The sequence below is a fragment of the Pestalotiopsis fici genome, assembly GCF_000516985.1.
Source record: "Pestalotiopsis fici W106-1 unplaced genomic scaffold PFICI_Scf_1, whole genome shotgun sequence".
Classification (NCBI taxonomy): Eukaryota; Fungi; Ascomycota; class Sordariomycetes; order Amphisphaeriales; family Sporocadaceae; genus Pestalotiopsis; species Pestalotiopsis fici.
In genome coordinates, this window is record NW_006917091.1 from 4916725 (window position 1) to 4929045 (window position 12321).

Genomic DNA, 12321 nt, shown 5'->3' on the forward strand with positions numbered 1-12321 from the left:
TTTTGGCATTTATGCTTAAAATATTACGCAAATCGGGTGATTTTATACCTAACACATATGACCAATAGAGCAACTTGTATACTCCAGATAAAAACGATAACAAAGATGAATCGGCAGTACGGGGTTGGCCTATCAGTGGCAGGGGATAGAATCGGGCAGTTTCTCTCTTTCTCTTTCCTTTCCCCGCTGCCGCCACAACGGAAAAACTCCATGGGCACAATGTGGTAATGTACTAGGTAAGCAGCGTTTGACTACACAGAGTACTCCAGGTTGCCTGCTGTAATAACGGCTCTGACAAATGTAGAATTTTTCCTCAGATGTAGTATTACCCTACATGAATCAAGGAGGAGCACTGTAAAGCTGTTGGTACTGGCAGCCTCGCTGACGCCGGTGCAGGACCTTGACACGGGTCCAATCAGCACCAACGCCTCGACCCCTCAATTACCAGGATGGCAACCCCGGGACCCTGGACGAGCGAACTGTCTAGGCTGTCCGAGCTGGAAAAACAGGCACAGAATCCAGCAGGGCGGCGGCGACTTTTCAGGTCATGTCACTCACTGCAGGCACCAAGAGACCCCAGCGCAAAGTGTTCGGCTAGCCTCAACTCAGTTGGTTTTAGCAGCATGTAGTACTGCAACTGGCTAGGTATGTACTTCGTAGCTAAGAACACGTTGTGACTTGCGGAAGGGCGAACCCGATCCACAGAGAGAAATCGATACGACCTGCTTCGTTTTTTTTTTTCCTTGTCCTGCCTCGTCTTTTGATTCTTTCCAGACTTTCGACGTCCTTCGCACTTGTTCTCTGCGGCAAGACTGTTTCGCAATATACTTGGTGAAAGCGACATGTGGCCTTAGCTTCTTCTGACCAAAAAGAGAAGAAGAACAAGACCAAAACCCGCTGACGTTCCAGTCCGTCCGCTTACACAATCCACATTCCCACTGCACTGCACTGCACTGCACCTCTGCCGTGGCGCAGCCTTTCTTTTAACACAACCTCGTTCCCGAGTTTTATAGAATTGCGACTTCAGTTCCTGTTAAGACAACATATAGAACTTTCCCCCACACACCCACCCAAACCCCTCGACAACCCTGCCCGCCATGGACGACTCCTTTGCGAGGCCTATAAAGGATGTCCTGGCCGAGTTCGGCGTCAACCAAACCGACGGTCTTACAGACTCTCAAGTTATTGACCTGAGAACAAAACACGGAAAGAATGGTATGCGACAATTGTCCCAGCTGCCGCTCGTGTGCTCTGCCCCTTTACTAACTACGTCTCTTCTGCTTAGCTATTCCGGAAGAACCACCAACACCTCTCTGGGAGCTCATTCTCGAGCAGTTTAAAGACCAACTGGTTCTTATCCTGCTCGGTTCCGCCGCCGTGTCCTTTGTGCTCGCTCTCTTCGAAGAGGAAGGTGGCTGGAGCGCATTCGTTGATCCTGCCGTTGTAAGTATCTTGTCCATATCATATTGGCGCCGCCTTCAGAACCTCTTGCCTCGTTCTTCATTACTAATGTGCCGTTTGTTCTAGATCCTCACTATCCTCATCCTAAATGCTGTCGTCGGTGTTTCTCAAGAAAGCAGTGCCGAGAAGGCCATTGCTGCGCTCCAAGAATATTCTGCAAACGAGGCCAAGGTGATTCGAAACAATGGCCATGCTACCAAGGTCAAGGCGGAAGAGCTGGTGCCTGGTGATATCGTCTCTGTTTCCGTTGGCGACAGGATCCCCGCCGATTGTAGACTTGTCTCCATCGACAGCAACAGCTTCTCTGTGGACCAAGCTATTCTTACAGGTGAGAGCGAGAGTATCAGCAAGGACCCCAATGCGGTGGTCAAGGACGACAAGGCCGTGCTGCAAGATCAGATCAACATTCTCTTCTCGGGTACTACTGTAGTCACTGGCCGCGCAAAGGCGGTTGTTGTCCTGACTGGCTCGAACACGGCCATTGGTGATATCCATGAAAGCATCACTGCTCAAATCTCCGAGCCCACGCCTCTCAAGCAGAAGCTCAACGACTTTGGAGACTCCTTGGCCAAGGTTATTACTGTCATCTGCATTCTGGTCTGGTTGATCAACATTCCTCACTTTGCTGATCCCAGCCACGGAAACTGGACAAAGGGTGCCATCTACTACCTCAAGATTGCCGTCTCTCTGGGTGTTGCTGCTATTCCCGAAGGTTTGGCTGTTGTTATCACTACCTGTCTCGCTCTTGGAACACGCAAGATGGCCGCAAAGAATGCCGTTGTGCGCAGCTTGCCCTCTGTCGAAACTCTTGGAAGCTGCAGCGTCATCTGTTCTGACAAGACCGGTACATTGACAACCAACCAGATGAGCGTCAACAAGCTGGTCTTCATTGCCGAGAACCATACCGACTTGGAGGAGATCGATGTCGAGGGCTCTACTTTCGCTCCCAAGGGTGACATCAAGCGCAACGGCAAGGTCTTGTCCAACCTCACTGAGAGCTCCAGCACCATCCGTCAGATCAATGAGGTTGCCGCTCTCTGCAACGACGCTCGCCTAGCTTATGATGCTCGCAGCGGTAACTTCTCCAATGTTGGTGAGCCTACCGAAGGTGCTCTACGTGTCCTCGCCGAGAAGATTGGCCCTTGTGCCCCTGCCAGCGCCAACCCCGAAGATTGCCTCCACCACGCCAGTGCCGTTTACGAGAAACAGTATCCTCGCCTTGCCACTTTTGAATTCTCCCGCGATCGCAAGAGCATGTCAGTCCTTGTTCAGGATGGTCAGAAGCAGAAGCTCCTTGTCAAGGGTGCCCCGGAATCCATCATCGAGCGCTGCACACACACTCTGGTCGGTACTGCTGGAAAGCGAGTTCCCATGAACAAGCCGCTCTACGATGTTTTGATGAAGGAAGTTGTCGAGTATGGAAACCGCGGTCTTCGTGTTATTGCTCTTGCCAGTCTGGATGACGTTGGATCCAACCCTCTCCTGAAGACTGCCAAGTCTACGGCCCAGTATGCTGAGATTGAGCAGAACCTGACTCTACTTGGACTTGTCGGCATGTTGGACCCCCCTCGTCCCGAGGTTGCTGGTGCCATCAAGAAGTGCAAGGATGCCGGAATTCGTGTCATTGTTATCACTGGAGACAACCGCAACACGGCCGAGAGTATCTGCCGCTCGATTGGTGTCTTTGGAGCCAACGAGGATCTCACTGGAAAGAGCTTTACTGGTAGAGAGTTCGATAACCTCAGCCCGGGACAGCAACTGGAAGCCGCTAAGCATGCCTCTCTCTTCTCCCGCGTTGAGCCTAGCCACAAGTCCAAGCTGGTTGATCTGCTCCAATCCCTCAACGAGGTTGTCGCAATGACTGGTGACGGTGTCAATGATGCCCCGGCTTTGAAGAAGGCTGACATTGGTGTCGCCATGGGATCCGGTACCGATGTCTCCAAGTTGGCTGCTGATATGGTGCTCACCGATGATAACTTTGCTACAATCGAGGTTGCCATTGAGGAAGGTCGTTCCATTTACAACAACACCCAACAGTTCATTCGATACTTGATTTCGTCCAACATTGGCGAAGTCGTCTCCATCTTCCTTACTGCGGCTCTTGGCATGCCCGAAGCTCTCATTCCTGTGCAGCTTCTGTGGGTTAACCTTGTCACTGATGGTCTTCCTGCTACTGCCTTGTCCTTCAACCCTCCGGACCACGATATTATGAAGCGATCCCCGAGGAAGCGTGATGAGGCCCTCATTGGCGGCTGGTTGTTCTTCAGGTATCTGGTTATTGGCACCTATGTTGGTGTTGCGACTGTCGCTGGTTATGCCTGGTGGTTCATGCTTTACTCTGAGGGCCCACAAATCTCCTTCTCGCACTTGGCCAACTTCCACCGCTGCTCGTCCAACTTTCCCGAGATTGGTTGCCAAATGTTTGGCAACGAAATGGCCAAGTCCGCATCCACTGTCTCCCTCTCGATCCTAGTTGTGATCGAGATGTTCAACGCCATGAATGCCCTGTCTTCGAGCGAGTCTCTCTTGACTTTGCCCCTTTGGAAGAACATGATGCTTGTCTATGCTATTGCCTTGTCGATGGCTCTGCACTTTGCCCTGCTCTACACACCTTTCCTGCAGACCTTGTTCTCGATCCTGCCTTTGAACTGGACCGAGTGGAAGGCTGTTTTGGCAATCAGCGCACCTGTAATGTAAGTTTCATCCCCTGACAATGTTACCTTGACTATATGATGCTAACATGACTATCAGCTTCATTGATGAGGCACTGAAGGCCATTGAGAGGCAGTTCTTCTTGCAAACCACACCGGCACAGGTGACCAAGGCCAAGAAGGAGGCCTAAGGCGACTTTGTGATGATCTAGACGCGTGTGGTCTTTTGATAGATTTTAGACTAGAGAATAGGATGCGACCTTGTCAACAAGCCGTCTTTTCCTGTTATATCACACAACTCATGTCACCGTATATAGTACTCGTTTCGGGGATAAAGATATCCTCGTCGTCAATGAGAAAGACTTAGTTTCATGAATTGCCAGGTGTATTCTGCTGCTTTCATGATAATTCCCCAAGTCAACTTTGCAAGTGATCATAACATTTACATTTCTATGAAAGTAACTCAGATGTGGTAAGAGTGCTTAGTCAATCAAAGTGATTTGTTTAAGTTTATCAGCTAGATGGGGGGTGATGAATAAATAGGCTGGCTACAGGAATCGCCTCATATATTTGGTCCTTTCCTCTTGAAATGTATGATCAAAGTATGCAATAATCTAGTCGATGCCCGGGATGGACCGATGAGCAGTGTTGATGCAACCCGAGCTTTCCCTCCCAGAGGACATTCATCAAGAACAAACTGTATTGTTACAAAATGGCATTAGAATGCCTCCAGCAGGCGCTCTATCTTCGTTTGGAACAGCTACTGCCAGTCCGTCTAGTCAACTTCCATGCGTGCTTCGCGACCCGACTTGTGCTTTCTCTCTCCACGTTGACACGGGAGATACTCCTGTACATGACGAACCCGGTCATGGCAAAAGGTTCGGGTGTCTCCATCGTGGCGAGCAAGTCGAGACCATTTGTAATCCTGTACCTGTACACTCCAATCCATTTAATCTTGACGACCCTTTAGTAATCTCTTGGTGACCTTGTCCTTCTCAATAATGTAAACGTGTGCTCCCCAGCCTGAAAGTGCATCTCTGTCGACGGCGTTGAGTAAAGCTTGCGAGATGGTTTCAAACAGATCCTCAGGTTCCTGCAAAGGTGAGCATTAGTTTTCTATGCTTGATATACGTCCACTTATCGATGTTTGAGTTCGTCACAGAATGCTCGTCAAGACATGGTGCAAGTGTAGCCTTTGGGAATGACGGAACAACGCCAAAGAGAGGTTACATACCAGGTTAGGCTCCCAGAGACCCTCGCACATACCAAAGAGCTGGTCAGTAGCGGTGCCGCTCACGATAAAGTCCTTGGCAAAGTCGATGCAGCCAATGGAGTCGAAGCCACAAATGAAGGGCTTGCCCGTCTTGGGCTCGAGACCAGCGACGACGGGGGAGACAAAGTAGGGACCGAAGCGGCGCTCGTAGAGACTCGAGGAGACGAGGTTGGCAAAGGTGGTCGGCGCAATGTTGCGCTCCTCGCGCAGGCGGTACATGTTGACCTTGTAGCGGAACAGGTCCGAGACGGTTGACACATCGGTCGCCAGGCCCGTGAGGCCGAGGAATACGTCGCCGTACTGGAAGATCTTGGGGAAGTTGTTGGACACGGTCAGGGCTTGCAGACCCAGGCGCAGGTCGCAGGCAATGGCCACGCAGTCCTTGCCAACCATGGCCACGCAGGCACCGCCATCTGTGAGGTTGGGGATCTCTGGTCAGCTTTCTTTGCTTCTTCTTCTTCTTCTCGGGCGAAAGTTCCTAAGGTTTTAACCAGGGGATAGTAGGAATGAACGAACTTATGCTGAAGGGCGATGACTAAAGTAGGTGTTAGCTAGCTGTTGTTTACTATTCCTTGAGCCAACGCTGAATGGGCTTACCATTGTGAGACTCTGGAGAGAGTGATGTGCTGTGTTGAAGGGAGTAGCAGCTCAATCAAGAGCCACCGATTTTCTATCGTCTGTTGTGTGTATATCAAAAGTTCCGTGATCGAAAGTACAAGATGAAAAAGGAATGGGTCGTTTCGTGCAGGAGCTGTTGTGGTGGTGGTGGTGTTGAGTCGTCAATGGTGATGAAGCAGCAATGTCAGTTGGCAGTCAGTCAGGCTGAAGGCTGGTCGTTGCTCTACGCTCTCGACCTAGGTAGGTGTTCCAGCGCCTCGCGTGCTACGACAAGCACCAGGCAAGTATGGCAAGGCAAACACGCTATGGCGCGGCAGCTCGACCCCATGGCAAGCTCCAGCTCCTCCGTGCTGGCTGGCCATTTGGTCGGAGTAACAGGGATCACAAGTCGCCGGGGTCGTGCTCGGGCCACACATTATAGCTGGAGCCGACTGCCCGATAGCCTCTTTTAGCGTACTTGCCCCTCTACAACTGATACTGCTGCTACACACACTGGACGGACATACATCATCTTGATAGTTGCCTGCTTTGGAACAAAAGGACCTCCCTTCACTTGGTGCTGTTGACTGGCATAACGTAATCCGTGGAACAATCTGGCATCTCTGATCGCATTCCTAGTTTTCCTGCCGTCACATCCCAACAGCCAGACTACGCCGAGGAGCTTTCACTGTTTTTGATTACACTTACATCCCATCATATTCGTTAGCGTTCTTCTGCCTTCGTTGTGCCGGTAATCCAACACACAAGACCGACCCCACCATTGTGAGATCATTTGGTGTACCTCACCTCGAGGAAGTTTTGATCTTTCCACCCCATCAAATACAACAAGCACTATCCGATACGGGAACAAACGAGCCCGGTAGCTTTCAACCAAGATGGCGACCACAGTCAAGGTCGTGTCGGTCGACATGCGCCAGGCCTCCATCAAGGTCACACCCTCGACGTATCTGACCGATGTGCTGGAGCAAGCCTGCAAGAAGTTCAACCTTTCGCCAGACAAGTACTTGCTCAAACACAAGGAGAAAGAGCTCGATCTTTCCAATACCTTTCGCAATGCTGGCCTGATCGCTGGCGCCAAGCTCGAGCTCATCACCAAGTCCAAGACGCCTGGAGCATTGAACATTGCCCTTCAGCTACCTGAACCCGAGGCCAGAGCTTTCGGTGCACCGAGGGCTACGGCCAGACTACCCAGTGACACGACTGTGTGGAAGGTCCTTAGGCATTTTGAGAGCACCGTCTGCGCCGGAAGGGTGAATATCACCGCTAGAGGTATTCCTCAGACCGGCGTCAGCAGTGGAAGTGGCCAATTGTACTATGAATCGCCAGCCCTACAGATAGAAAGTCGGAGCCTGACAAGTTTCGTCGACTTTCAGAAGACCATGAGCCAGCTGGGTTACAATAAGGGCAACGTACTTATACGGTTATCCTTTCAGACATCCGAAAGAACATTTGTCGATGCAACCAACGATATCTCCCAGTATTTCGAGGAGGAAGCCAGCGTTCAGCAAGAGAGAGAGGCAGCAAAGGCCACGGCACTGGAAGCGGAGACCCAGGTTACGCGCAACAACGCTCAAGAAGCGGCTTCAGAAGTGCCACAAATCGTGCCGGAAGCTGTGACTCCAGCTCATGAAGATGCTACGGCACAGGCACCAGCCATAACCGCAGAGCCATCTGTACCAGAGCCCATGGAAGTTGACACAGCGTCTGATCCCTTGGCGCCGACAGCTATCTTCTCCGCTCCAACGAATTCTACGCCGGCAGCAGCACATACTACCGAGTCTGATGAGGTTTATGTACCAGGTATCGTACATGCACAACTGCACCAACAACGTCTCAAAACGGCCGGTATGAACAAGCGATTACTGTCGGATCGAGAACTTGAGGAAAAGGCTGCAGCTGAGCAGGCTAAGATTGCCGCCGTAAAGTCCGTTGACGTCCGCGTGCGTTTCCCTGACCAAACTCTGGGTCAATGGAAGATCACACCAGAGTGGACTGGCCACACGCTGTACAAGGCCATACGAGACGTCATGGCGCACAAGGATGCCCAGTTCCACCTGGTCGTACCTGGCCGGCCAGTCGTTACGATAAAAGACGAGGACGGACCCTCTGCCCAGCTGGTAAAAGGCTATGGCTTCAGACAAAACACCTTACTCAACTTGGTGTGGGACGGCTCAGCGACCGCCAATGTGCGGAACGGACCGTTCTTGAAGGCTGAGCAACAGAAAAAGGCCGTCGAGGTTGTCGTGCCAGAGGTGCCCCAGGGTGAGGAGGAAGACGAGGTCGCCGCCCCAACCACAGCAAAGCCAGTGCCGCAGCGAAAGGATGGCAACGGAGATGGTAAGAAGGGTGTGCCCAAGTGGCTCAAGCTGGGCAAGAAATAAACTGACCAAAGACATTATTTTACTTAATTGCATTGCATCGGTGTTCCGGTCGATACGTCGGGTTTGTGGCACAATTATAGATCATGATAGATGTTTCACCATAAGCGCATGAAAACAATTTATTACTTCATAAAAGCCATTCAAGTCACATGCAATAGGAGGAGAAACAAGTGCGACATGTCATGAGGAGCTTGGTTGTTGCTCCTGTTCTTGTGGTATTGATCGAATGATTGAAACTAGCAGTATCCTTTTTTTTGTCTGCCCTGTTCTGCATACCATCCATCATGACCGAAGCTCTGAAATCCAGTTGTCGTAAAAGAACGCCGAGACCATGCCATGCCGTGAGAGTATTTTAACTTTTTCCCATTTCACCTAATCATCAATCAAGCCCATAGTAGGACGAAACCATTTAGTGACCGGCACGGCGGGACTCAGCAATGACACCCTGGAGAGAGTCAATCTTGGCCTTGGCACGGCCGAAGGTACCGAGCTGGAATTGGTGTTAGTATATAAGAGATGCAGAATTTGCTGCTAGATAACTGTAGAACATACCCTCTTCTTGGCGAGCTTACGGGCACGCTTGTCCTTGGAGTTGCGGAGCAACTCGATGCAGCGGCGCTCGTAGGGGGCAAGACCGGCGACCTCCTTGACGACGTCACGGACGAAAGAGGTGCGCTTGCTCAGGTGACCCTGAAATAGTTTAATGTTAGAATATCTTGGAATTTAAATTCTCGAGACATCACTTCCACGACCACAATTGTGGTGGCCGCACAATGATAATGGTCAAGACGTACCTTGGTGCGGGAGATTCTGGGCTTGACGACACGGGAGGTGGTCTTCTATATTCCAGAAAAAATCCAATGTCAGCCAGCGTCCATCATCTGCATAGTGTGCTTTGTCAAGTAGTGAAAGCAAGCAGCAGAGATTCTCCACGAGATGAGACGGTGAGAAGACTTTTTGTTCATATCCCTCCTCTTGCAGTTTTGTGATGTTGGGCTTCTTTTCGTTCTTCGTCTTCGTGTCGATATCTCGCTGATGCGGATCCGTTCCGACGGGTGGCGACGGAGAAATGCAATGGAAGGGAATCATCTTACGTGGCCGCGGTTGAGACCAACGGACAGGCCTGTGGGTGGGTGATGTTAGCAAAATGCGCAACGAGGTTGAGAAATTGACGGATTTTTGTTGCGAGCTCGATCGATGGAGCGCAGACATCGTAAGAAAATGAATTCCACATACCGGACTTGGCGGGAGCTTCCTTGGCCATCTTGTCTGATTGATGATGGTGCTGTTAGGTGGTGGTGTCGTTAGTATTTCGCGGGCTGAGGAGAGAAGAACTCAAGTCCGAAAAAAAGTTCACGATGGAGTTTTCGCAGCAGGTGGGTGAGTGGGTGCGACTGTTGGTGGTCCGAATATCAGCCGGCAGAGGCAGAGAGAGATTTGCGCTAAGTTTTGTGGCTAGACTTATTGTGGCTTTCTTTGTGGCTTCATCATTCTACCAGTTCTCGAATTGCTTCCGGGCCGGCGCCAGCTGCACGAGCTCCGTACGAAACATGAATACATGTCCCCAGCTCGGCTGTCGATTTCAAGATCCATTTGATAAAGAATCTTGATATGACTATCGAAATATTGTGGTATCTAAGGTATTCAATATCCTACAATCTAATGTAGATTATAATCTGTTTTTTGTTTCTGTACACGAACATGGCTGGTTTCAGAAGCACCTGCATATACCACGAATCTGAGGTCATTAACCAGCAAATACTTATCCTACATGTTTTCGACTCATACTGTTCAAACGGCGGCAGTTAGGTCTAAAATCTTGATGCCTTAGCGTCATCTATCCGCCATGACGATTTCTCTGGACCACTTCGTATGCTTCCTATACACGAGGCGTTGTGCATTAATGTGATTCGTAAGCAAAAAATCATCAAAGGGGCACAATTGTATAGTATCTACATGTTTGCGTAGTGCACCGAGTCGCTGGCAGAACAGCCAACTGTACTTCAATCGTGACTACCGGAGGTCCGTGGCAGTGTTTGATCAGTCACAATGCAATCCCTTCTGGCGTCGTCAACCCTGTATCGTATCGTTTGGTTGGCTCAACACGGATGGAGCACAAGTTGGCAACGCTCCTGTGAAGCCAACCTGGTGATACAAGGCTATGCCAAAGCACAAATCTTTTCCTGACGAGCTTGTCATGCTCGTGGGCCGGCAGGGTCGAGACCTTTCGGCATCCACAATAAGAACATTGCATTTGCTATTAGTACCTGCAGCATCTCTCAACACGTTGACACGTTCATAGTATAACACTGCCAAGGACAATGTGTTACCGCTTCTCTACTACTGACAGGCCGCACCGCAGCTAAAAGCAAGCAAAGCATTTGCATGAATACTATTCTTGCGCAGCCATCGAGCTGCCTCCCAGCCGTACCAGCCCCCCTGCTATCTTTTTGACTTGAAACTTGAAACAGTCCACCATGGCCTATCAAAGCAAGGACGCGGGACGGGTATTGTGGGCTATAATCGAGTATAGGCCGGGGTCAACCTGTGTTTCGGCTGCATTTTTATGGACCGTTCAATCTTAAAGCTCGCCGATCCAGATGGACAGACGGTCTGGTTTGGGTGAGATCTGAAGTGGGTTGTGCCGATAGGCCATGACGGAGCACTTCGGGCTGGCTCGATGACCCCTTTCGGACGACGGCTCGGACGACTGCGTCAGCGATCTGCATCCATGACCTGCATTTTGTGGCTTTTTGCAGGTACGTGGTGCCGTACTACCAACTTTGCCAGGCCATGGAAATGCCGGATTCAGTCGTTCTTGGCAGGGGAAGATCGAGAAACTAATGCGTCTAGAGAACGCTGCTTGTCTGCTATGGCGAATGGACGCCCGGCTGGCGGCCCAGCTCTCATGTAGGACCCGGAAAAAATGAAGTCGAGTGGGCGGGAAAGGACGCGTAAATTGTAATGTAGGATTTTGTGCCTGGCAGTGCTGTCCCCGTCTTTTCTTGTGGTTTATAAACGTGCACGGAACGGAGGGTCCTGAGATCATCCATCCACTGCCTAGATATAGCAGGTATCTTCCCTTTTCTGCAAAACACCACTCTTGCCCTTACTCGTCATTCTTCTTTTCTCTCTTTCTTATCAATCACAACTACAACGACCATCACCTCCCTCGTCTGCCCAAGCAAAAGGTAGCCTCACCATTGTCGGAACATCACATCACCAAATATGCGCTACTCTACCCTCGTCGTTGGCCTCCTGGCCGAGATCGCCTCTTCGGCGTTTGTCGCTCCCGTCGAGCTCGCTGCCTCTGCCTGCACACTGCCCTCTGAATTCACCATCAAGAGCTTCACAACCTTTAGCGAGCAAACAAACGGCACATATGACTCCATCTCGTTCCACTTCACAGACGCTGGCACCGGCATCGACACCAGTTGCGAGCAGAACTCGACTTCGGTATCCACAAGTCCCAATGGCGGTACTGCTCGGTACTATTGCGACGACGAAAACGTTCAATTCATCTACCAGACCACTGGGATCGTAGGATTGACAATGATTGAGAAGGCTTGTCCCGATAGGTAGTTTTACCCCTACATTGCCGTGTCTCCCTGACTTATTTCTGACATGTTTGATTTAGTGACTCGGGGGCAAAGTACGAGGCTTCTGGCAATGCTCAGTTTAACCTGACTTGCACAAGCGCCTACGGAGGCCAGACGTGTACGACTAATGTAACAACAACTGAGGAGTTCTCGGCCATCAACCCCATCAGCAGCTAATTTTCTTCATTTTGCTGTGGTTGTTCGGGAGTGGTGTCGAGATAATAGGATGTTTCAAGCCTAGTAATTGTATAATTGGTATCCAGACAGATGGCTCATAATGAGTAGCCACGAGCTTTCTGTTTGCAGCATCATTATAAACGCTGCGAGTACCTTTCGCT

The 12321-nt window shown here is 50.6% G+C and overlaps 4 protein-coding genes across 4 annotated transcripts; 3 read left to right on the forward strand and 1 right to left on the reverse strand.

The window, feature by feature from the left end:
• Nucleotides 1–1097: 1097 nt before the first annotated feature.
• PFICI_01455 (uncharacterized protein) lies at nucleotides 1098–4303 on the forward strand (the record flags this gene model as incomplete). The annotated part of the gene is made up of 4 exons (XM_007830036.1): nucleotides 1098–1215; nucleotides 1286–1443; nucleotides 1528–4154; nucleotides 4213–4303. The coding sequence occupies 4 exons, from the start codon at nucleotides 1098–1100 to the stop codon at nucleotides 4301–4303; spliced, it is 2994 nt and encodes a 997-aa protein (XP_007828227.1).
• Nucleotides 4304–5061: 758 nt separating this feature from the next.
• On the reverse strand, nucleotides 5062–5778 carry PFICI_01456 (Proteasome component PUP3; the record flags this gene model as incomplete). The annotated part of the gene is made up of 2 exons (XM_007830037.1): nucleotides 5062–5205; nucleotides 5347–5778. The coding sequence occupies 2 exons, from the start codon at nucleotides 5776–5778 to the stop codon at nucleotides 5062–5064; spliced, it is 576 nt and encodes a 191-aa protein (XP_007828228.1).
• A 1100-nt stretch (nucleotides 5779–6878) lies between these two features.
• Nucleotides 6879–8384, forward strand: PFICI_01457 (uncharacterized protein; the record flags this gene model as incomplete). The annotated part of the gene is made up of 1 exon (XM_007830038.1): nucleotides 6879–8384. The coding sequence occupies one exon, from the start codon at nucleotides 6879–6881 to the stop codon at nucleotides 8382–8384; it is 1506 nt and encodes a 501-aa protein (XP_007828229.1).
• Nucleotides 8385–11612: 3228 nt separating this feature from the next.
• Nucleotides 11613–12160, forward strand: PFICI_01458 (uncharacterized protein; the record flags this gene model as incomplete). Its single annotated transcript, XM_007830039.1, has 2 exons — nucleotides 11613–11962; nucleotides 12022–12160. 2 exons carry the CDS (start codon nucleotides 11613–11615, stop codon nucleotides 12158–12160), a joined length of 489 nt encoding a protein of 162 aa, XP_007828230.1.
• Nucleotides 12161–12321: the final 161 nt, after the last annotated feature.